This window comes from Neolamprologus multifasciatus, chromosome 1 (genome assembly GCF_963576455.1).
Source record: "Neolamprologus multifasciatus chromosome 1, fNeoMul1.2, whole genome shotgun sequence".
Taxonomy (NCBI): Eukaryota; Metazoa; Chordata; class Actinopteri; order Cichliformes; family Cichlidae; genus Neolamprologus; species Neolamprologus multifasciatus.
In genome coordinates this window covers 28629832-28655990 of record NC_140439.1, presented here as the reverse complement: position 1 = coordinate 28655990, position 26159 = coordinate 28629832, and the positions used below count along the sequence as shown (strand labels likewise).

Below are 26159 nucleotides of genomic sequence, written 5' to 3'. Positions count from 1 at the left end.
TCATCTCTCACATTCTAGTGGCAGATAGCTCAGCTGGGAAGCAGATGAGTAAACTAAACCTTTTATGGCTGTGGAGGAGACACGCCTCTATTTGTGGATTGATCGAAATAGATTTTACATCTGTGTGTTCACATGCACAAACATTAAGGCTGTTGTCACCTCAATGGAATTGATGGATCACGCTGACAAAAAGTAGTCTGTGCCCATAAAGATTTGACGTGTAATTTTTTTCACCATGTGTAACGTGATTAACGTCTTTTCATGTGATAGCAAAATAAATAAGTTAAAAAAAAAAACTAGGTATTTTTTATTTTGCTTTCTCCTGGGAAATGTTTCAGATCGGGGCTGTAATTTCTAGCCTGGCAGTCCCTGAAATTGAACAATATGTCTGGATAGGGATGCTGGCAAAAAAAAAATAAAAAAATCCCAACACTGTTAGAGAAACCAAGGCAACTGTCACCTCCCAAGTGGAAAGAAAAGTCTACTCTGACTAATATGTTATTCCTGATCCTGCAATCGAATGTCTACCTGCAGTAGACATTCGTCCTGACAGCAAGGCCTTCATTTAAAACCTGTGACTTGGTAAAAGTCACCGGTTGCATTTTTTGCAGATTGAAATGCCAATTTAAAGATGTGGTGCATTTTCCTGGATACGATGTCTAGAAATGAATATGGGTACAATTGATAGATACTACTGCATTTTCATTTGAAGAAACTGCTGATGAAATTTAGGGAAAATGTACACCAATTCCACCACAAGATTTCTTACACACGTAGTCTAAGTAGCCAGTGCATTTTTAATGTTGTCAATTAATCTTTAGAGGAGGGAAACAAAATGTCTGGAAATCATGGAGCACCTGGTTTCTCCATGGCAACTGGTTTCACTTGACACTGAGTGGCATCCAGAGTCTTCCTGAGTGTACTACTCTCCCCTGGCTGACAGCCTATCAACTACAGTCCAGCTCTGATTCCCCTTGCCTGTTTCAACAATGCAATATCTACTCACTGGCAGGTTGTTAGTCCAGAGCACAGTTTGTCCATAATGACTAACAATGCCAAGTAAATAAAGGCTTAATAAAATGCCATTTCTAAGTTGAGCGAAATACCCCAAATAAGTACTAATACTAATCTGGGGAGATCAGTCCATGACGAGTCCATAGATGAGCACTGTAAGAGATTATTGTTAATCTCTGTTATGATAACAGCTCTTGGTAATTACACTGGTTCTCTGGGAGTTAATTTCTGATACGGAACTCCTCTGTTATAAATAGAGGAGAGAGGAAACTAATAGGACACTTTCACCTGAAATAGACTTTGGCTTTATAATTAGCCAGATAAATTACTTGAGACATGCTTAAAAGATATGCCTGATAATCTATTACCAGTAGTTATTCACAGTTTTTGAAAGGAAGTTACAACTTCTCCTGTCACTATTCTTCAGATAATAATGGAGAGATCCGAGTGTAGATCTGCAAATATTTAGGCCATAGCAGCACCTCTGCTAAGGGCACAGCTGGAGAGATGTAAGTGTTTGAGAAGCTCATTAAACACAGTCTGAAAAATCCTGTCTAAAGCATTTTGTGGCTGCAGCTTGGGGGTTGGAAAGAGAAGATCAAAACCACAGCCAACAACTTAGTGAGCCCCTGACTCTGCTCTTTGCATCGGAGTAAAAAGGGGAGCAGTGAACTAAAATAGATATCACACTTCTAAATTTGACATGGATAGAAAAGTGGCAGACAGACCCCCCCCCCCCCCCCCCAAAAAAAAAACCCACGCTAAAAATAAAGATGGGATCAGGTGGTTTGAACCACTTTCCCCAGAGAGCAGGGGATGGTGAGCCTGAGCAGCCTGTCCAGAGGGGTGATGGGTAATTCAGATTCCGTATGCTCTGTGGCACATGCTGCTGGAGGGGCTGAGGGGGTGGGGTGGGGTGAGAAGCGTACAAGCGTGAGGGGTGGAACGGGGGAAGAGGGTGTGCTTTTTTTTTTTTGGTATTATTTGGTAAATGGTGAAAAGGGGTGCTGACAAATCCTACTACACACACCTTACAGAAGGACACAACCCCCTCCTCCTGGAGACAGAGAGAGAGAGCACAAAAAAGAAATGGGAGGAAAACAGAAGACACAACGACAGAAGACAAAACGCAAGGCAAGACAGGTGTTAGAAACTACAAAGAAACATGCAGGTAAGTCATAGGAATAAGTGGCAGCTGCTTCTCATGTTTGAATGACAGGTTGACAGGGAAAATATTCACCTGTGTTTCAGGCACAACACGGAGATTTTGGGGGTTTAAGTCAATACGAAAAATGTTAAGTCAACACATATTATACACAGGGGAGATTAGAGGTGGGGAAGTATAGATGGAATACAAAGAAGGTACGAACAGTAGCAGACGTGGTAGTCGGAGGGGTGATCTACATGTCAGATAAATCTGTTAGCTGTCTGAACTGAGGTTAAGATTATAATGGGGTCAGTTCACTTCCACTTCATATGGATATCATCTGAAATGATCATTTACATAATCACACCATATATATTTTACAGCAGCAGACTGTTGATTCGAGAAGGGGGGTTTAAACTTTCAAATTAGCTGGCACCACCTTTGCTGAAGACACTTTAACAAGATACTAAATCCCGGCGATGCCGTTTTTTAGCTAACCTTGTGATTTCCCCTCCTGGAAGATAACAGATTAAGGGAGTATTTAATTGTAATGATTGATATATATGAATAGATTGAGGGTTACAAGTCTTATTGAAATTGAAAGTGAATTGCCTCAAAACAGACACAGACATCACACAGAAATAGCAAATAGATAGTTATGTAAGTGCACACCTGCTTGCCACCCATGGACTCAAACATCTTCTCCAGCTGGACACGAAGCTGCTGAATGTTGTTGAGAATGATGCAGGGCTGTAAAAGGATGAGAATAAATGTGACTACACTGTTTTGTAAAACACAATGTAACATCTAATGTGTCTAAAAAATATCTTTGAAGTTTAAATCCTGCAAAAAAAACTAGCACATCAAATTTAATGGTTCCCAGATACTGACATAGTAATGTAGCAGTTTGCTGGATTAACATCTAACTGAAAACACAATGCATAATGTCAGAAAAATCACAGGGGCACTCACTGTAAAATCTACTTTTGATTTCCTGACACATCATCTACACAAACTGGCAACGTTTCTGAATGACATCAGCAGTCAACGGGGGAAAATGCAATCCGTACGCAACACAAGAGAGAAATATCTACACCGAATGTGTCAGGTGGCAGCGTTATCGATTCTCCGCTCCACAAGAAGTTTAACAGATGACAGACATTAATCGCAGTGCTCTTTATGGAGACCAAGAGTAACTCAGACAGTCACAGATTATATACACTCAAAACAAAGCAAACAAACATAAAAACAAGACAGACATGAACTCAACAAACTACAATTATGATACTAAAATGATCATAATGTGGCCCACAGAAGAGGGCTGATTACTGTCTTTCAATCCCTAATGCAGCCAAAAGTGTGTCTGTGGCAAAACATAATGGGTTTCTTTTTATAAGATTTATGAGCATATGAGATATTCTAAAACCACATATGATTATTTTCTACAGCTGCATAATTTTAGTCTGTGAAAAATGTAACATAAAATCCTTGGTTTACTGACATATGCACCGGATCTATGGTGCAATTTAAATGTAAGAAAGGGCAAATAAATAGAATAACACAAATAAAAATCACACAAAACTAAAACTGATGTGTTATTGTGAATGCTCAATGTTCATATGTAAAACTAAACTGTCAACTAAGTCTGACAAAAGCAAATACAATTATAGGGTACATCCTTGGTTAAAAAAAAAAAATATATATATATATATATATATATATATATTGTGTACTGTATAATATATGAGTTCTAATAAATTAGAGATTAGATTAGGTTAAATTTCTGGAACTATGTAACTTCATTCTTTTCATCAATTGTCATTTTAATTCTGTCTAGGGAAGGGACATTTCATGTTTTCTCTGGGACAGTTGTAATGAGCCTGTCAGCACTGTAAAGAAACATCTGCCTCCTCTGCGCGGAAACTGTGTGTTATCGCTCACTTCAACTTCAAAGACCACTGTGGATAATTAGGCCACTCACAAGGCTCTGTGTTTAGTCATCCGTCACATTAAACAATGGACAGAGAGCTCAGAAAATACCAATGACTTTTCCCCATCAGCTCTGGGCTGTGACATGAATAATTGCATCCCGGTTAATAAAGACACTTTGTTACGTGCATTAAGGAAGACAGGGCAGGGCTCTACATAGAAGAGACTGCGCTGTTATTGCAAACATTTTTTACATAGTCTCCATGCCAACTGCTGCTAGAGACAGTAATCATAGAAACGCTTTCTTCTGACTTGCCATATTTGCACTTGCACAAAGAAACTCAACATAACCTTTCCAATTAGCATTTGCAGGCTTTGAGTGGGCACTTACCACATTCTCCTTATTCAAATACAAAGGAAAGTCCTTGGATATGATTGCAGCATATTGCAGAAGAACTTTGTTTATAGTCTGCGGGGATTGAGAGAGAGAGACAGTTTTCTAATTAATGACTGCTGCTCTACTTGCATTGCTGTATGTCCAGAAGTCACTGAAAAACCCTAAACAGTTAAAGCCTCATACCTAGATCATATTAAACACAATAAATATACCAAAGAGTCTGCTTGCATCAATGGGAAACTATTTAACAGTGAGTTATTATTCCCAGCAATAGTATTCAGGGTTCACTAGGGGGGCCTTTCCAAAGAGCCTGACCTTCGCAAAGCGGCACATGAAGTGAGCCAGAGCCTGTGGGTTTGGGCATTCCAGCTTCTTGATAATTTCAAAACTCTGGTTTAGCTGAGTGAACACATCCACCACAGAACAGGAAAAGAGGGCATGCTCTGAGGTTTGCTGGAACTGTCGAGACATGTTCAGACAAGGAAACATGGAAGGGAAAGAGAAAGAAAAAATGTCAGACCTTAAGACCTTTAGGCACCTTCATAATTGCCTGACAGATGTATCTTAAAAAGACAGATAATTAAAATGTATTTACTGAGTAAAGGTACTGATGATGTTTACAAATGACTGGGGATGCACTAATAACATGCCACATAACTATCTGAAATGCCTTCAAAAGACCATATCAATTTTGGTGGTTATTCAGTATACAAATGAACTACAATCAATACATTTTAGGTGATTACAATATTTCATGAATTTAAAATTTAACTGTTTCCAATGAATAATGAGTAAACTGCCAAAATAAAGTACACTTTACACTTGATTGAGGAGTATGGACGCTGATGGGGAGTAGGAGGCATAGAGCTTAAATGGGCCTGCATCCAAAAATACTGCAGTTTCTACATATTCTCTAGCATAGTGTTTCTGTTAAAAATATCTCAGTCATAGACACCATGAATAGATAACAGAGGAATATGCTTCTGACTTCAAAAAGCTTGTAAAAAATCACAGAAGACACTAAAATACTGTTTTCAAAGGCTGTGCATAAACTGAGCTTGACATTTAAAACCTGGGAATCCACCCTTTTTAAGTTATCCACTTGGGCAGGTTTAAATAAAAAAACACTTTCACTATGCAGTTTGAAATATCAGAAAATGTTAACTTTAGCAAACAATATACTGTGATGTTGATAGTAGCATTTGTAGGTGTTTATCTGGTTAAATGCACGAGATGAAATATATATCTTTTTACTCTGATAAACATTAACAAACACGCGTACAGACCTCAGTATACTGCAGTTGTTTTCTGAAGCTTTTTCCCATTTCCTTTCATTATTCTCTAAGATTATTCAGTGCCTTTCTTTGCCCTGAAAATCATGTTTTGATTCCTGTTCATATCAATTTTTAATTGAAATTTTATTAATATTCCAATCATGTCTTAGAGCGAGGGCTGTTTGGACTGTGTGAAATTCCTTTTATCCTCCCATATCCTACTCAAGAGGTAAATTCAGGCTAAACAGGCCGTCCTTGTGAACAAACAAGTGGCTTTGGTGAGTTAATATACAAGTTATATATTAAGAACTAATTCAATATGTACTCACTCCATCTTTCTTGTCCCTTTCCAGCGCTCCATTGAGGAAATCCATAGCAACATCTTCATTTTCATCAAGCCACTGAATGACAAATGGCTCAAACCACCTAAAACAAAAAAGCCTTTTTTCATTAAAGGATCAAACTGTAGTTTGGGGTTTCTTTGTATTATACAGAAGTTATTCAGACGCAGAGGGCAAGAGATTTTCATATATAAATATAGGGGAATCAATTGAAAATGATTGTAGTGCACTCAAAAGTTGGCAGATTTTGTTCGTGGTATTGACCAAGGTTGTCATTCACGAAGGTTTTGAAATCAAATTTCAGTTTGTGGACAGATTAGACTGCGAAGTTCAGACAGAGGACAGAGGAGGACAGGCCGGAACAAATGAGTCTGGTAAAGAAGTACATTTGTTAGCGGAATAATAATGCTGTTCTATCTGTTTCACTTTGACATTTCTGTGTTTAATATTGTGCCTGAGTCTGTCCTCAGAGCAGCGGATGTTCCCCCAAAATTGCAGTGTACTCTGGCTAAGGGCATCTGCCACATGAAGTAAAGCCAATAAATAAGGTGGGCGGGATGACAGAGAAAGGGAAGACAGACAGGGAGACTTGTGTGTGTGTGTGTGCGTGTGAGTGTGTGCGTGCGTGCGTGTGTTTGTATGTATGATGTGTATGCCTCTAGAAGAATCAATCTTGCTGTTGATGGTGTTTGAGTGACAGTTGGGCCGACAGGAAGGGTGAGTCATTATTCTGATAAACCGGCTGCATGAGAGAGGGCAGTGCGTTACTTGCATCCAGCACATGTTTCTATATCGCAGCTATTTACACAAAAAGAAAAACAAAACATTTTTTGAAATTCTAAAATGCTTCTAAGTGCTTTAAATTCTTTCTCCTCATCATAACAGTATTCTTGCTTAACCAGAAACGACTGCATGTATAACAATGGTTTTAAATTCTATATAAAAATTCAAAGTTTTAAAGATAGATTGTTCAAGTGAAATATATTCTGTAACAATACAGCTGAAGGTGAGTGATATTTACCCATTTAATTTTAACACTGAAAACTTATCATCTAATAAAGCTTTGTAATGCCCAATGGCAGATATGACTACCACATGATATAATTTGGACAAAACAAATAAATTAAGCTCTATTGCCAAAAGTATGGGTCTGCACCTCTTATCTTTGAATTCAGCCATGTTTAGTCCCACTGCCTCAGGTATATAAATTCAAGCACTTAGCCATGCAAATATTTTCAAAATAATGGTTTGTTCTAAAGAGCTAAAGAGCACTAGTCTGTAATGCAGATTAAAAAACATGCAATAGCATGCCATTGCTGCAACAAGTAATTTTGTAAAAGAGATAGTGCTAGAGATTACATATTCAACTTAAAGTGGTATTATTACAAACTGGTAGCATTCAGGAACCACGGCAACTTAACAAAGTGGCAGACCACATGAAGTAACAAAGGGGGGTTACTGAATACTGGGGTGCAGAGTGCAATCCCCAGCCCTCATCCAAACCTCCTCTGGCATTAGCAACAGTACAAAAACCGTGCTCTGGGAGCTTCATGGCGTGGGTTCCATGTCCGCACAGCTCGTGTAGGTGTGATGTCATTCCCACTCATGCTCCTTTAACTTCACTCTAATTTAAATGTTTTAACTTGGCTTTTTAGTTTTAATCCTTCACTAGCACTACCATTGAAGACCAGCGCTCTGATACAAAATCACCTACCACCTAACTTGATGCAGATTTCCTGCAGTGAATCTGTGTTGATGCACAGAAGCTGTTCTGTTATTTATTTGATCCTCATTTATATCATTGGGAATTATTACAGCTGAATCAACAGCTCTCTAAACCGTTTTGACAAAAGCTGATTATGACTTTCATTCACTGCTAAATTAGCTTGTATTAGTTTTATCTTTGCCATAATTTTAACTAACAGTTCATGCACTAACCTTTGCTCATACAGTAACACGTGCATGTGTGTGTGTGTGTGTGCGTGTGGGCACGCCCGTGTTTGTGCATGTAGATGCGTGGAAAACACTCACAGAGAATATTCAGGTGGAACATCCTTGAAGGCCGGCAGGTCACGGACATACTCATTATGGAACCATTTGACTTTGAAGTGAAGATTCATGTATTCAGTGCTTTTGCATAGGCGGTGCTTATCATGCTCTGTAATGCAGATTAAAACACGAGGCACACATGTTAGCAAGTGCAGTATTCACTGGAAGTCATTAATAATGACACACTGTCATCTAAGTTGTAAAATGAATGAGTCTTATAGGTATAAGGACCTGGACTGACCGGAGAGGATGCTATAAATTAGTGGTAAGTGTATTGAATGCATTCTGTTGTTCTTTCAAAATCGTCACAAGAACCACAAGAGCTGACAGACACTCATACTCTTATATTTGCTTATATAAATAAGCAAATATCCCCATAAACATGAAAAACACCTGCGCAACAGTGCTTGCTTTTAGTCTGACATCTTAACAGCCTCGATTATGTATAGCCTTGAGCTATCAAAGAACAAGGAAATAAAATGCGTCTGCGAATGTGTCCAGCTCTCACCAGAGACAGAAAGCTTTTGAATGACTGCAAACAAACTAGAGCTAAAATGAATTAGACTTTCATGTCAGCTGACAAGTCTGCTGAGTCATTTAGTCCAGCTCACCATGGGCATTTCAGAACAATTAAACACTTTCATGGGATCCCCTTTAGAAGAGACGGATGGTAATGGTGCAAACGAAGGGGTTAGGACAGAATAGATGAGAGAAAAGAAAGGAAATGAGTAAAAAGAAACTGTAAGAGAAATGTCAGACAAAAGAGAAGGGACCACTGGAGAAAGACCAATAAGAAGTAAAGCATTTTGCGACTGCAGTGATGGGCACGGATGAGATTATGGCTCTCAGAAGAAGAAGAAAACTGCAAAAATGAGAGGCCCATATGGTGGAGGGAAAATCTAACACAACACAAAGGACCACTAGAGTGTGTTGTAACGAAGAAATTGGATACAGGAAACTGTTTCATCACAGTTTCAACACAGATAAGATAGCATATAGGTCAAGGAGACCATCCTTCACTGACAAGACAAACACATTTTCCGTACAGGTCTACTGTACATGTCTACAGCCACACAAGCAGCTCACATCAAGTGTGAGAGGTGGCAGCAATGGAAAAGTTTCCATTGGGTGTGACACAAGCTGCCAGTCTGCTGCTTGTCACTCATTATTGGGCTTCCAGCTGTCCTAATCAATAACCACCCAAACAAAAAAGAATACTAATGGAATTACATTTCATTATATAATGTCATGCTACCGTGTGAGAAAATTGTTTATTAAAAGCTTTTCTGCACAGTTGGATGAGTGATGTTTTAATAGTAATGGGTAATATTGATAGTGAAAGTTAATACTTTGTTTTCTTCACAATTCTATAACTGTGTGTAACATTGAACATCTGTAATGCAGTAATGTAATTTCTCTTATCCCATTATAATTACAATTATGCCATTATTGTTTTATAAAGGTTCTTTAGATAGCCTGCAGAAGGGCAAGGGAGCATGGCTGAGCTTTTGAGGTGGTAAAATGAGGACATCACTTGTATTTTTATTGCACAGATTATAGTAAAGTTGATTATGGTAAAGCGGAAACTGTATCCAGGACAGAGATAATTATCTACTGCTGCTAACACAGCATTGTCCCTTTGCAGAAATATGCAGAAATTTGTCCAATTTGCGTTTGTACTTAAACACTGTAAGTGTGTGTGTCCCCTTATTAGAACAGGGATTGGTACAGTGTGTTGCCTGAGGTTTCCATACATGTGTATATATCAATGAACTCCTACGTATTTTAGCATCAAGCTGGATGTTTAACAGTTTTAAAAAAATGTGACTTTTTTGGTCAATTACAACAATTATACTGACTGGAATGCTGTTTTCTGTGAAACTGGTAATTATGAGAGTGACCCAGTAATGACGTGATCCAGCAGTACAAGTTGCAATTTTAGTTAAATACTAACATTACAATATTGGCTAAACAGTGCAAACATTGACAAGCCTTAAATTTAGACTGTAATCTTGAGCATTCGGTAGCAGTTGTGGCAGGGAGCTAACCCTTGCTAATTAGCACAAAACACATAGAGCCCTTCTAATTACCGTCGTGTGCCACCTTTTCTACTGTCCTCTTGCCTGTGACCTAGAGACTGATCTCACCACACTACAACAGAACGTCTTAGTTCCTATCTCTAAGGAGAAGTGAGGACAGAACAAGTTTGCTGAAGGAGCTGAGAGTGAAGATGCACAGGTGTATGCTCTGCAGAAGCATTTTTACCAATCAAGATGTGACACACGCTTTTCCACATTAAGAACACCGTTATGCTCATTTGACAGAGATCTTGACACAGAGCTGTATGCCATAGCAAAACAATGGACATTTGGTGCAGCTTTGACACACATCAAATTTAATTAGCATTGATTAAAACAGGGGGAGGTGAGTTCTGTTCAAAAATTCACAAATAGAAATGAAAAGAGGGCGCCGTACACATTTTTCTTTTATCTGTAAACAACATTATGACAATCCATGAAAAAGTTGTTGCATTGTTTCAGCTCAAAGCGATGGACTAACAGACTGATGTTTCCTGGAGCTGTTGTTGCCATCTACTAGTGCACATTTGTTAGCATTATAGTCTTGCACTAAAGCATCCTGCACTCCCCTTGGAAATCCAATGCTTCTATTGAATCGCGTGTTGGTCTTTTTATTGGTCTCTGTTAGCCAACCACTCCCTGTTATTTTGTATGTTGTTTTTTCATTTTTTGCACGACCCTTTCCTTCTCATTTTTCATGCACTTTTATCCAGTATGCAAAAAGCCATACAATTCCTTTCTCGATGGCAGACACAATTTAGTGTAGCAGCTGCTTCAGTGTTTCACAGATGGAATGTGTTGCGTAGGCACTCTACATCTGATCATATGGTCATTTGATACACATTTGAGGCGTACTGTAATGCCAAATGTATACCGTAATCCATTTTAACTAAACCATAAAAACATTTGTCTATTTCTGGACACACGATAAGAGGTCTCAATAAGGCTGAAAACGCAGGGAACATAAATGAGCACAATAGTTTAGCAGAAAGAAAGAAACCACCTAATCACACATATATTCAAATGCAGGAAAAGATATAAACAAGCACACAACATCAAAGACATGTTTAAATCCAATGCATTGCACCGTGCCTGTCGTGGCTTAATGCTGATAAGAACCTCAGTGCTTACTTTGATGAATAGTGCCATGCTTGCCATGCTCGCTATACTTCCTTATAAGCTCAGAAAAAAATATTCACATATGTGCAATTAACACATGTGTCTCAAGATGCATTCAAACACAATACAGTGAGTGCTGTACTTGAGTCAGTCGGTTTTCAGCTGTTACCGCAGCTTGTTTTATACCTGATTTAATAACTTAACAAGGACATAGGCAGGCTGTCATGTACATTAAATATCTATGTGAATGCATGTGTTATAGTAGTTCTACTGAAGCATTAACATAATAATTGGATGGCACACTATTGTTTCAATGCATCTTACTGAAAGGTTACATAATGTTGATATCCCCAGAGAAAATGTCTTCAAAGCAAAGACCTGGGTTACATTTTTATGAAATGTGAAGACAAATGCAACAACAGATAGATAAGTGCCATAGAGAAAGACATAGAGAAAGGTCACAATCAACTGATTTTCTCCACTCCACAAAGTAGTCTGTACTTGAAAATGCATACATTAGACTTATTTTTGAATATTTTCATAAGCAGCCATGATACCGGTTGGTTTAAAGCGATTTTCTGTAGATTACTGACATGAAAATCCACAATGATGTCAGGAAATGAATTCTTTTCCTGACACGTCACTAATTTCATCAGCACCTAACCTTCAAAGCTAAAGTGGTTTTCAATGTCGAAACTGCCATGTTAGTTCTTACCTGAATTCACTGATTCAGTCGTTGTCAGAGAAGGAGCAGCTGGTTTAAACACCGAATACTGAGTCTGCATTGTTTTATTAGGGAGGAGCTACGGTTGTAATATCTGACTAGCTATGGCAGTGCCACGTTAATAATCGAGCTGGCACTGCAAGGCTGCTTACACACACAGCAGGACAGACACATATACATACACCATCACAGTGTGTCAACCTTTCTGCCCTCAGCTCTGCTTGCATACACCTTTGCTGTCACCTACAATCATCACCTAAAGGAAGCAGATGGAGGTCAATTGGAAGACAGAAAAGTAGAGGTCAGCAGGTGTTTTGTTCAGTGCTGCCAGTGAGCTTCTTCATTACTGTATGTACAGGAGCATCAATGACTTAGAGAAAGTGGTAACAATTTTTATTTTTTTACAGCAGATTGTTCTAGCTATAAACTTGCTGAGGGAAATTAATCAACTCTAAGAAGAGTTCATGCTTGAAACAAAATGAAAGGAATCCAGTAGTCTTCAACCATGTTATGTACGCTCCGTTTCATTTGTCTGTTACATTTCTGTGTTGATAATTTATCTGATTTTAGGCCTTTTCTAACTGAAGGTTATTCCAGCTTTAGAGGAGAGCTCGTGAATTTGATCCTGATGTTTTCTGGCCTAATCGTAGCACTTGAGTAAAGATCAGGGATACCAAAAGAGGCATCATAAGGACAGATCCTTTAAGTACAGTGAAACAGCATGAAGGGTATGTACTACTGTGTTGCACTGGCAGTACTGGCTATTAAAGCAGATTTAATCCTTAAGCTCATTCTGGATACAAATTACTGTAACTAACAGTGGTTAAAAGAGGGCTACACTCTTGACTTTAAAAGCGCCTCAGTCATAAAGACACATCATCTTATATCATCTTTCTAGAAAATGCAACACAAAGGGGGAGAATAATTCTTTTCAAACTTGGACTAAAAGTCATTTTTCTTACCAGTGTGAATTTTCTTTTGGAACAGAGGAAAAAAACTGAGGTAAATAAGACTGCAGGGAACATTAAAAAAAATACTGCAATAAAACATACAGAAGCTGCCTGACTTCACAATGAGTCATCTGAAAATGGTTTTAAATTTTTTATAGCTGAGAATTCCATTTTAAAATCTTGAAGGCGACAGACATAGCTTGCCTTTAAAACAGGCAGAGCCTTCTTAAAAAAAAATGTAATTACAGGAAGTTGAAATTCAACACGATTAATTTATAATTCACTTACGAATTTCACCTCGAAGACAGTAATTATATTGTAGCTCTTTGTCAGATCTGTCATTTTGCAACGCAAGTTGATTCAAATTTATTGTTATGCTGATATGATTATTTATGCAAATCCAGCTTCACAGGGCCTCGTGGTGTCACTGCACTGACATATTAAAAACTATATAAGTATTTAATTGTACCATGGCTGTTCATGCTTCGATGTGAGCTATATGCTTAAGTACACTTGATCATAAATACTGTGGCAATAATGTGGTGCTAATGGGTTTTGTTTCTGTTCCAGCTCTTCATGAATGATGCAAAACTTTGCAGAGGGCCACAGCAATAAAGTAGCTGTATGCAAATGAGGTAACACAAGGTAAAGTGACAGCCCGATGAGATCAGAAAGCCTTATGATTGCATATGATCGATTGGACACTTCACCGAAGACATTTTTCACTAAATTAATGAAGTTAATGGTAAAAAAAAATGCCAGTGAATGAAACTCAGTAAGGCACTGAGGTGCTCTATAAAATGAGACCTAAAGTTCTTTTTAGTACTGGTGGATGTTGTCCATTACAGCTTGTATGAAGATCTTCACTCTTCAGCTGATTGGCCTGGCAGGCGTCTATGTGTTTTCACAGTCCAAAACACAGATGCAGGTGCTAGTCCCAAATAGGATGCATTAGGGAAAAACAGCCCACACACTTCCATTAGAAGCAACTTTTGTCTCTGCATGACTAAGCTCCCTCACCAACCTTACCAAGTGTCCTCTTTCCACAAACTCATTCACAAAGAAGATTTACACCAATGCTTTCTCACATTTATTAACAAAAGTATTAAGTGAGCTTGAGCGTGGTCTCATTGTCTCATCTAGCTTTTTAATCGTGCTGTAAATATGCATGTAAATGTGTGTAGTATATCATTTTGTGCACTCATACACTGTTGTATGCGTATTTGGATCTGTGTCATTTTCCCCTGCTGGTGGTAAACAGTGTGGGCTATCCTGAGGGAGGAGTAGGCTCAAGGTCCCTGGCGAGGATGTCATCTTGTGTGACGCAGCCCACAGGGACAGACAAACTCACAAGAGACTGCCTCACTCTCTGCTTCATTGATTTAATACAGTGGATATTATGAAGTGTAGCAGTTTACCACAGCTTTTGCATTGTACAATTACCATTCAGCGACTATATCTGTAAGGTTAGACGGATGTGCTCAAGACAAAAGCCCAGAGGAGCAAAATGGCAGCCAAAGGCAGTGTACTTTTCTCTGTGGCATAATTCCTTCATCTTGGCTTCTGACCCAGTTCAGTCAAAGGGCCTCCGTAGCTCTATCACAGGGGTCTACTGACACAGCTCGGCTAAAACACAAGAGTCCACAGAGACACCAACCCATGTTGATGAGACTCAAACAGAAATATAATGAACTGACACACAGCCAAACCTGAGGTGAACTAATGTTAAAGCTCCACTCTGGTTCAGGATAATGAATCACCACTGCAAAATGTAGTGCGGCATTTGTGGTCTTATGTTAAATCTATATCTTTGTGGATATTAAGTACGGATTTATTTTATCCATTTTATTAAAACAAATACAATAACATTGCAGCAGCTCCTTAAGAGAGGAAATATAAAACATTATTATTGAACTGGACTGACAGAAGGCATTACATTTAATGGAGGCTTTATTAAGCATTTATGAGACCTCCATGTATGAAAAAGCTGCTCTTCAGTGCTTTATAAAGTCAATGAATATAAAAAGACATAAGCTGTCAGATGATGTACTAAGAGATCTGAACTGAGGTTCCAGTCTTATGCCAAAAAAAATGAAATGAATAGTTTAAAAAACATCAGGCACGCCTCAGCCCTGTAAACACCACCTTGTTATAGAAACCAAAACCGTAATGTACATTAACTGAAGTTCAATTTAACTCTTTTATGGAGCGAAGCTGTTCCAACAGGCTGAAGGTGAGTTAATGGGCTGCAGAGGCACTAGATCTTCAACGGCATGCCCTGGGAACCACCGTCATTAAACAGCTATACAGCGCATATAAAATGTGTGCCTTAAACTTCATCACAGTATGAAAATCTAGAAATAAATCCGTTGTTGCTGTAATGAAGCACTATTTTTATTCTCTTCCTTATTTGCTTCTGTTTAGCTTCAGTGACCAGTCTGCGTGCTCCCTGTTGGATGTTTTTTTAAGGTTTTTTAAGAAATCAACAAACTACACAACAACATGGCAAATTATAATAATGATTGATATGCTTCTAAAAGCTCAGTTTCTAACTACACAGCACAATTTTACAAGTTTATTAGTAAGTTATCAGGGATTGCGGGAATACATTCAGCTATAGTCACAGTCATTCACACTCGATATGCTCCCACATCTTTTCTCTGTCTCTTATTTTATCCACTCTGTTTTTGTTATTCCTCCTACCTCTCTGAAGCGCCCTTTTCCCTCTCCTCTCACACATTCAGAGATTCTCACAGTGATGCTAAAATTAGCAGCATCCATTTCTGCACCAGCGCTGGCACCAAGGGCCTCCAAGCAGGAAGCAGAGGATGCATCAAAGACTTCATTAAGTAATGTGCATGCACATCTGTGGACAGAGTCACAAAGACACAAATATTCTCTTTATATTCTCATTCATTCCTTCTTACTTACTTGCACAACTGAGCGTGTGAACAAATGTGCGAAAGTGCCTGCACATTTGTCTGCACACATGCATGCACGTACGCACGCATGCGCACACAAGGACACGCACACACGCATACAGACACAGATAGATAGACCAATGAAGCAGGATATTCCGGCCCACCTCCTTCAGGGTGTCTCTGTCATCCACCCTGCCAGTTTTATGGGCCTTCTTATATAAACAGGTTACTCTGATATACTTCCATTTGTCTGAATGAGACAGCTGAGCAGAAACCTGAATTGGCTCAAAAAAAATCACCTCTTCTCTACCACCTCATCGAAACACGGTACATGCAGGAACAGTACACGTGTTCATACACATATGTATGCAGCTTAAAATAGACCTACAGGACCAATTTGGTCACTTGTCTACAGTTTCTGCTATTACACATGCAACTTTCAAATAACACTGTAGGTGGTACTGAATAGTATTCTTACACAATGAATGTGAAACTTTTAGAGGGCTTTTCCTACCATGCCATACCATGAATTGTGACCAATCAATTGCTGATGTTCACTTTGATATTTAACATATTTAGTCATGACTGTGAAACGGAGTGATGAAGCAGAAAGGTGATTTAAGGGACTTTAAACTTGGCATGGCTGTTGGCGCCAGATGGGCTGGTTTGAGTATTTCAGAAATTGCTGTTCTATTGCAGTTTTATAATCACCTTGAGGGTTTGCAGAGAATTGTTTAAAAAAGAGAAAATATCCACTGAGTGCCAGTTTACTACTCGAAAAATGCCTTGTTGATACCAAAGATAAAAGAAAAATGGCTAGACTGCTTTGAGCTGATAGGAACACTGCAATAACTCAGATAACCACTCCTACAACCAAGCTTTGTGGAAGAACGTCTCTGAACAAATGCTGACAGGTCTGCCGAGCATTGATTGCTGCTGCAACATTGAGATGGTAGGGTAACAATTTGGTGTAAAGAATGTGAAAGCATTGATCCATCCTGCCAGATATCAACAGTTCAGACTGCTGCTGGTTGGTGTAATGGTGTCGGGAATATTTTTTTTGTACACTTTGGACCCCAGAGTACCCGTTGCACACAAAGTATAAACATTGTAGCTTGAGTATTGCTGCTGACCATTTCTATCCATTTATGACCACAGTCACTAAACTGTAGCTATTGTTACTGATCATTATCATTGCTATTAAAGGTTCCTAAAAAGCCTCCAGTTGATCCAAAATGTTACTATCAAGGACTAGAAAGACCGTATTTCTCCCATATTAGCTTCTCTTCATTAGCTCCCTGTTAAATCCAGAACTGAATTTTAAATTCTTCTACTCACACACAAAGTTTTGAAAATAAGTCAAAATATGCATGGGAATAATCACGCCCCATTATCCCTTAAAGACCTCATAATATCATACTATGGCAAAACAGCACTTCACTCTCAGACTGCAGGCTTACTTGTGGTTTCTAGAGTTTCTAATAGCACAATGGCCGGCAGTTCTTCCAGACACCAGGACCCTCTCCTGTGGAATCAGCACCCAGTTTGGATTCAGGGGACAGACACCTTGTCTATCTTTAATATAAGGCGTAAGGCTTTCTTTTTTAATAAAGCTTATAGCAGGCTGGATCAGGTGACCCTAAAACATTCCCTAGGTATACTGCTATAGGCTCAAACTGTTGCAAGAACTCACGTGATGCACTGAGAACTTTGTGAGTTTTCACTCACCACATGTTTATATATCACTGCAGCATGTCATGAAATCATTGTCTAGTCTGTGTGTAAATGAAGACCAAAAGGGGGGTCCAAGCTGACACCAGCAAGATGTTCCTAATATAGTGACCAGTGAATATATTTAATTTTATTATTCCCAAGAAAATGTTTCACGAGTTTACATGCAAACCCTTTAAGATGTAGCTTAAAAGTGTATCCAAACTTTCCAAGTTTTGTACTGTTTTACAATCAGTAAAGTAGTAAAGCATCTCGCATGATTTTGGGTGTGTGTGCTTCTGCTACACCATTATGTGGTTTATGAGCTGTCAAATGCTCCCTCATTTAACTACTAACCTCTCTCAACCAATCCAAACCCAGAGCTCCAACTACTAGCCGATCCAACAAAAAAGTGAGCAATAATTCATACAAAGTGCTCCTTTGAGGAACATGACAGTCATTTTCTCCTCCTGGCATGTGTCGCTGTGAGCATGCAGTGATGTAATGACAAGAAGAGGCACGAGGAGGCAAAGCAGGGGAAAAGGGTTCAGGCTCAAGGAGCGAGAAAGAGGGTATGTGTAACTGAGTGCATCCGTGATTCTTGTCTCTTTTTGTAACACTGACTCCACTGGGCAAATCGTGCACGCACACACACACAAACACACATGCTGCCCAAACCTGCTGTGACAGCAGTCAGTAACACCCCAGGTGGTCACATGCCCAGCTGCCCTGACTCAGATATCCTCACATACAAACACAAAGCCCCAACTGCTCTCACTGTCTCTGTTGCATTATTGATTTGCTTAAATACATATATTATCAAGGAAGTGTAAACACACGAGATGTTTTTATATATTATAGAATTTTGTTGACTCTCTTTAAGTTATTGGTTTAATATCTACGAAGAACAAATATAATAATTATACATTATTTTGACCTTTGATGTACACTAATGAAAAATGCTATTTTATCATCTTTGGCATGTTTAAAGTGTATTCGCTGTTTATTGTTACAGTTTTCAATTTTCTTAAGTTAGGTATTGCAGAACTAAATCCTGCACAGGTGAAAAATATTCAAATTGAATGCACTTCAAGTACAAACAGATAAACAGGTTCAAGAAGTTCTGCATTGCCAAATGATGAAATAAAGAATAACTTTCAAATTGTTTTCTTACTTCAGGGCACAGGAAGTAGCAACATCCTATATAAGACAGAGGTTGAAGGAAGTCTGAGGCTATACAAGTATGTGATGCTTTCATAAGTATGACATACTTATGAAAGCATAAGTATGTGATAGAGGCTACTCAGCATTTACTGACACCTAATATGTTATGAGTAAATACCACTACTAAAATTACTGTGGAAATTTGAATTAAAAAAATATGATTAAGGTATAAATTTGTGTGTGAGTTTATGAAAGTCTCAGTTCACATAACCCTGAAATCTTTGTACTCTGTGCTCTTTAACCTCACCATAGAACACCCCACCCCCAAACACACACACACACTCTGCACCTGTCACAGTATATTAAATATAAATTGGACATTGACATGAATTCTGTAGCCTTACCTGACAAATAAAATATCAAAACTACAACCATCTCAATATAACACATGTAGAATATACAGTATATGCTTCACGTGTGTGTGTGTAAGAAATACTGCAGTTTGCAGTGTCTTCACCATGACACCTGGTTGCTATAGCAACTTAAGAAGGCTTAGTACAGAGGAAGCAGCAGGTATATGCTGAATAGATATGAATAAATTGTCAATAAGCTCTTTGGTGCTCCTGAGCTTTGCATCTTCAGCACAGTCTGAAGAGCATTTCTAGTGTTTAAACCTCAATCACATCACCCAGCCTGCTTGCCTTCATCAAAGTAACAAATATGTCTTCTGTCATATTTAATTCAGCACAGATGTGGCTCAGATGTTCAGCTTGGACCAGGCAAAATATGCATGTTTAAAAAAAAAAAAAAAACCCACTGCAACATCAATGTAAATGATAAATCAGGGTCACAGTCGATAAAGAGAATCTCATAATATTTAATATGAGGTGCAAACCATTTGATATCATTTTCTAAATGCTGCTGGACATTTTATCTTCTCTGCCCAAATCAAATATGCATAAATCAAATAAATCAAATCAGATAAGCTGTGTCCTACATAGTCACAAACAATCATTTTGTTCATAGAAATAATGAGTTGAATGACATGAAGTGATTAGATAAGTAAGATGAATTTGGTCAAATTAAGAGTAGCATCTGTTGGGAGAGGGTGATTTCTGTGTGAAAAAAAGCTCAAAAAGATTCATTGGTTTTCAGAGACGTGACTTTGGCAAACTTTATCTAAGTTAGACTTCAGAGCAGAAATCCACAAAAACTCAGAACCAAGGGTGACACCCTGCTGAGTCCTTATGTGCAAACACACTGACACGAAACCATCTTAACACTTGTTCACAACCCCACTATTCATTAACGCCTTTCTGTATTCCGCCTCCCACCATATATCCTGTGGGGATTGATCCAGAAGCCACCAACCTCAAAAACCAGCCTCCAGGTGGCATTTACTGGCTTTTGGGAGGAGAGCTAGAAAACGTGTGGGCAGGGATTAAAGACAAAACCCACATAAAACAGGGAACATCTGTTTTCGTACTGGTAGAATATATCAGAGATTTATGACCTGATCACTGCAACTCTCTGCTAGCTGTCTGTAAAAAAAACACTTAACTTGTATTGCAAAATCTATATTAAACCACCAAGGCATACAGAAAAACAAATACTAGTTTCATTTTGCAGTACTACACAGCTGCGACAGTTTACACTCTTTTTGGTTTGTCCACAATTACAGTTAATAAATAATCTCATGAAACTGCAAAATGTAATTTTTTATACCTTTACAGTGCATGTCAGTGTGGTGGCCCTTTTTCAATACCTTCCAGTTTATTGTGTAATATAATAAGTTAAATACAGTGTTTATTTGGCCAAAACAAGGACATGCTGTAAAAAATAGAGATGCAGAATTACTTGAATTTTAATATTAATCATGATTTTGGATTCCCAGAAATGAACATGATTGTGCAATATTGAACATGCATGCTAGAGAGCAAAGCAAAAGCAAATCAACCTCTCTCTTAATCTCTACCTGACAACAAGACTGAATGATGGTGCTGCAAGCTGTTCCTTGTTGTACACCGCTTGAGGTTTCCTGGACTAGTCATTGCGAGCAAGCAACACTACATTATATAGACATATACAACAAGAATCAAATATTTGGCACAGCAGATGGTAAAGTTCATCAATCTGTGTTTGGAAATAGTTTGGATATACTTAGGGCAATTGTTTTTAAACCAAGAAGTCATCATATGCGGAAAGTGCTGAAAGGATAACTAAGTTGTTCTATTGCCCGAAAGAACATCACAAACTTCAGTACGATGAATGCATGGAGACCAAGAAAAACAACGCAGTGGTTGCTAATGTCAATCATCCAACATTAAAAACACACACACTCTGACACCCACGAAAGACAGAATCGACAGCACGTCAGAATCCAGTTCACCAAGATGTACTAAAATTATCAACACAGTCTTATTAGCTAAAGATACATGTCCAGTAAACAAAATGACTGCAAATGTCACAGAGGAAACACAGTCAAATCTCACAGGTGTCCAGCACTTTTCTCTGAGTGCTATTCACATCAATCATGCAAGTACAATGATTGTAGTGAAAGACTTTATTTTGCCTCTTGAGCATATGGGATGATTTACCATTGTGTTTTTAATTTTTCTTCTAAGCTAGGTGCACTCAAGTTAGGTGAATAAAGAGGACAAAAAAGCATACATTTTATTTATTAAAATCGGCAACTGTGGCAGCTTCTCGTGATCTGCATTTTAATTCAAATAATCATAATAATAATCATGTAGCCCTAGTAGAAAGAATACATTAGAAACTCCAGCACACACTTGCATGCTCTGTATCTTTAAATATTTTAAACTGTTTGACTTACAATCAGTAAGATATAAGACATCCTTTTATCCCTAGGGAAACTTAATTTCTGAATTTAACCCATCTTAGAAGTAATGGGTTGCCACTCTGCAGTGCCTAGGGACAAAAGCCAGTGCCTTGGTCAAGGGCACAGTGAAAATACCAACCTCTTTAGGGCCAGTTTCTGGCAAATGCCAGCTAGATACCCTCACCAATGGTGTGCCAAAGAGGGTGAAGAAATATTCTGTCATTGCTCCTATTCCTCATGAAAAGGTCTGGCACTATTGATCAATGTGCCTCACACATTGTTAAAAAATGTTTGCCTCACACTGCAGTAACAGCTGATACTAACACCATAGACTCTAAACATATACTGATTCCTGCATAACCTGACTTTTTCAAAATCATTTTTAAACTAGAGATTCGGTTGCTGACACTGGTGAGCAGGTATGACTAACCAGGGTACTGACTTTCCCTCCAAACAGGTCAATATTGTCCATACGGCATTCACTTATATTACAGTTAATATTGTATGTGCACAGTTGTGTCAAGAGTTTCTGTGACGTAGAATTCAGTATTGAGAAACAATGATCCTAAATCTGACATTAAGATGTCACTGATGCTGCGTGTAAGCAAATATAAACATTTTCATATTGATTTAAATGTAGGCCAGTTACTCCAATTTTACATGCTTAGGTTTTACATACCGCGGTCTGCGATAGTTCTACCTCAAGCAGAAAGTTGCTCATATTTACTCATGTGCCATTACAGCAGTAACATCACCAAATCATAATCTTGCCAAGGGCACTAAAAGTGGGCCTCGAACTTACTACTGCTTACTGAAATTTGCCATTAGCCAGGGACTCTTACTCCAAATGTTGCAAACTGCAGTAACACTGGGGCATCATAAATACTTGTCTTTGTTTTTTTAAGGCGGCGACTGAACGACGGAGGTAATTAAATAAAGAGACACAAAACCTGAGCATCTCACTTGTCTTTGATTGTGCAATTGATCAAATGCTTATCTTGATTAAAAGAAGTTCCAGTTTCACTATAGTGATCAATAGAATGAAAGAAAGCAAGCATAATCTAGATAGGCAGTAGCGCTGACCACAGCCAGGCACAGGTGATAAACAGTGAGACACCAACCGATAAACAGCACTTACATGGACAGGCATAAAACACAGTAACACTCTGAACTTTTGACTGCAGAAAGCAACACAAAGGTCAGTTATTGTTCTTCACCAAGACTCAGTCAGTTCATATCATTTGTCTTAATCTTCCACTCGGTCACTTATATACGCATGCCCTCATGCAAAATTATCTGATGAGCACTGACCTTCCATTGCATACTTCATATCCAGGGCAAAGAGACTCCACATGATTTCAGCGCTGATCTTGCCCGCATTCAGCTCCTGTGGAAACCTGGTGGAATTCAAACGGATTTCAATCAGACTCATTTCCGTACAATGACACGCTCGAGTGGATGGTCTGATGGCCATCCCAGGTCTCTAATGAATGACTTAACAGATGTGGTAGAAAACATCTCATAATCTAATAATCCCCCGCTATTTCCAAACCTAGTTGAATTGGGGCGGAATTGAGTTGTATGTGCATGCCTTAAAGATGAGAAAAAGTGCAGAAGGAAATGACAAAGTGAAAGAGAGAAAATGAAGGTGGCAACACATTTGGGAAGTAATCTTCTATTTTGAATGCCTATAGATTTTCAGTCAAAGCTTGAACGTGAGATGTCAATGGTTTAATTATCCGTATCTTCAGACAGTGAAGGGAGGACATTTATAGATGACGGAGCCTTGGTTTGAGAAAGGTCAATTTATCTGGAAATGTTTTACTTTTGCTCCGGGCCGCCTTGTTTCTAACAACAAACTCATTTGTCCGACAATTTCTATTGGAGCAGTAATCATCTGCTCAGCTGGGACACTCCTGCAGATCAGCAATGCTGAAGTGCACTTACTCACATACACAAACACTCTGCTGTTCTCCTTTTCCCAACCTCAGGTCTTTTTTTTATTGAGGTAAGAGCCAAGTCCAAAAGGCTGATTTATTGCACCCGGCAAAGAAGAAAAGTGAAGAGAATCCCTGAAACAACTGCACTTTCATCTCTATCACTCTAAGAATCTTTGTTTCCATCTCAGTTATTCCTCAGCCTTGTCATGCAACCAGATGGTGTACTGTAGGTAGGCCAGATAATGAAAACCATTTGTGGTGAAGCTGAGCATAATATGTTCTGCCACAGTCTTACTTCTATTTTGTGAAATAAATGGTTTATGCATGAGGTGTTTCTGGGGATATTTCTATGCTTATGCTTTTAAAAACAACTGCAGCATCCACGTTTTTCCCCGATCATAAAATGTATTCTTTTAAATTAGTTTAAAGGCGTGAAATTTTCAAGGCTAGTTTCATCATGTAAATATTCTCAACACAGTGTGACAGACTAACATTTTTCTCCCTATGGCTGCAGCCTATTTAAAGGCAACAAGTCCCCTCCTGGATTTATCATGAAAAAGCATCTGAGTTTCTGTCACTCTGGAAGTTGACCAGGGGAATGTGGAGGCATTAGGCATGAATATTGCACATCTATCATTAGACAGTGTAGGAGAGAAAGCTCAGGGCATAAACAGAGTCTTAATAAGCATCGTAAATCAGCAAGAAGAAGGAGAAAACAAAAAGTGGGAGGCATTTGAGCAGATATGTATGAGCGAGGCAGAAAGAGGGAAATATATTTAATCTTATTTTCTTTAAAGGCAAATGACACTCTCTTTCCTTTAAGTCATGAAATGTGTTTATTTTATAAACCACAGTACTGTAGCATTGTGTAGTTTTGAGTCACCCTGCATTTCTTCAGCGTGCCAAGAAAAAACGTATTTGCCCCTTTCTGATTTCTTCTTCTTCTATATATTATTATATAAATAATAATACATGTAATATATTATATTAAATTGCTTATTTTTACACAAAGACAACCTGAGCAATTAAAAAAGTGCAGTGTTCAAAATATTGTTTAATTTATTAATGAATTAACTGACATTAACCTTTTTGTTTGGAGAGCTAAGTATAATTTTCCTAGCCACACCCAGGGATAACTGCATCCAGACCTAATGAATCGAGAAAACACTTTAATAGAACTTGTTCGAAAAAATGTGGGGAAGAGATCTCAAAAAGTAGCACGTCATGCCACAACATAAAGAATAGAAAAACTGTAAACTTCACTATGTGAAAGTTTATTTGTCACAACATGCATTTTTCAGGATGGCTCTTTATCGCATGTTATGGTTAGAATCATAAAATATAAGGCTCGTCAGTGTATATGCAAGGAGATGAAAATGCATATATTGTCGAGTAAAGAGATACATACTGGTTAATGACAGGGGTGTAAGCTGTCCGGTCTTCATCAATCACAGAGACCATCAGAGTGATGAGTTTTGGCCAGAAGTCCAGGTTCTTTATCGATGGACCCTGTTCCTCCCTGGGAAGGTCTTGCTTCCGGCTCTAAAGGAAAAATTGAAAGTTAAGGTAGAGGCTGAAGCATTTTTTTTTATAATGAAATTTCAACAAGACAAAACACACAAAAAAAACTCTTTTTACTTCATAATGACCTAATGTTCTATTTATATGTTCTCTTTTCAGCATCAGCAGTGAACAGCTTTGATAATGAATGGGAACCTGAACCTAACACGACTATTATATAAAAAAAAAAATGTAACTAAATCTGTTTCATTGCGGTTCTCCTAATGTAAAGTGAAGTTTTGCTGCTAGGCAACAAAGAAGATGGCTGTGAGACATGCAGTGCATTTGTCTTAGATCCAAACAAAGACACGGTAAATTAAGGTGTTTTTCTGATTGTAAATGAGTTTTACATTTTACAGTGGGTAATGGCATGAGAGTTGTTAAATGAAGAGTGGCAGGCATCCCAAAGTGCTCAGCAGGGTAACCAAATCCTTTTACTCTGTGCTCATGTTATGCAAAAAATAATGATGATAATAATAATAATAATAATAAATAAATAAATAAGTGTGCTCTGTGTTCAGCATGAAATAAGACTGCATTGGCTTATCCCACGAGAGGTAGATTATTAACTGAACTAATTATAATAACCACACATTTCTGAGTTTTTTCTGGCTTCACTGCACACAGTGACATTATTGCACTGTGTTTCAGACAGCATGTCTCCACACTGATTTTCTTCCACCCACAGGTTTCTGGGAGCTGGAGGATAAAATTACAATGGCTATAACCATAAGTAACAAGGTGTGTTGGTAAATCAAGGACAACAACCTTTCAGTTTCAATATCTAATGTGTGTCCATGCAAATGTGAGTCAAAGTCCACTGCATAAATCTGCTGCTATACTGGGGAGAAAGGTATTGAATCCAAACCTCTCACTGACTCTGCCATCTGTTCACACCACACTGCGTGCGTCCACACTGATCTCTAGTCACCAAGTAATTGCCCCTGTCGTGCCCTTTATCATAAACAGGTTTTATAGAAAATCCGCAAGAAAACAGCAA

The 26159-nt window shown here is 38.4% G+C and overlaps 1 protein-coding gene across 3 annotated transcripts in view; it reads right to left on the bottom strand.

The window, feature by feature from the left end:
• Positions 1-26159, bottom strand: part of unc13c (unc-13 homolog C (C. elegans)) — a 119467-nt gene that overhangs the window by 19858 nt on the left and 73450 nt on the right. For 2 of the 3 annotated variants that reach the window (XM_085154659.1, XM_085154669.1), the window contains exons 17-24: positions 25008-25141; positions 22971-23056; positions 8134-8260; positions 6091-6187; positions 4803-4946; positions 4482-4559; positions 2834-2911; positions 2045-2071 (exon numbers count right to left, since the gene is read on the bottom strand). In XM_085154659.1, the coding sequence (XP_085010785.1) occupies positions 2045-2071; positions 2834-2911; positions 4482-4559; positions 4803-4946; positions 6091-6187; positions 8134-8260; positions 22971-23056; positions 25008-25141 (771 nt within the window). The remainder of the gene's footprint in view (positions 1-2044; positions 2072-2833; positions 2912-4481; positions 4560-4802; positions 4947-6090; positions 6188-8133; positions 8261-22970; positions 23057-25007; positions 25142-26159) is intronic. The other variant, XM_085154678.1, reaches the window with a different exon arrangement.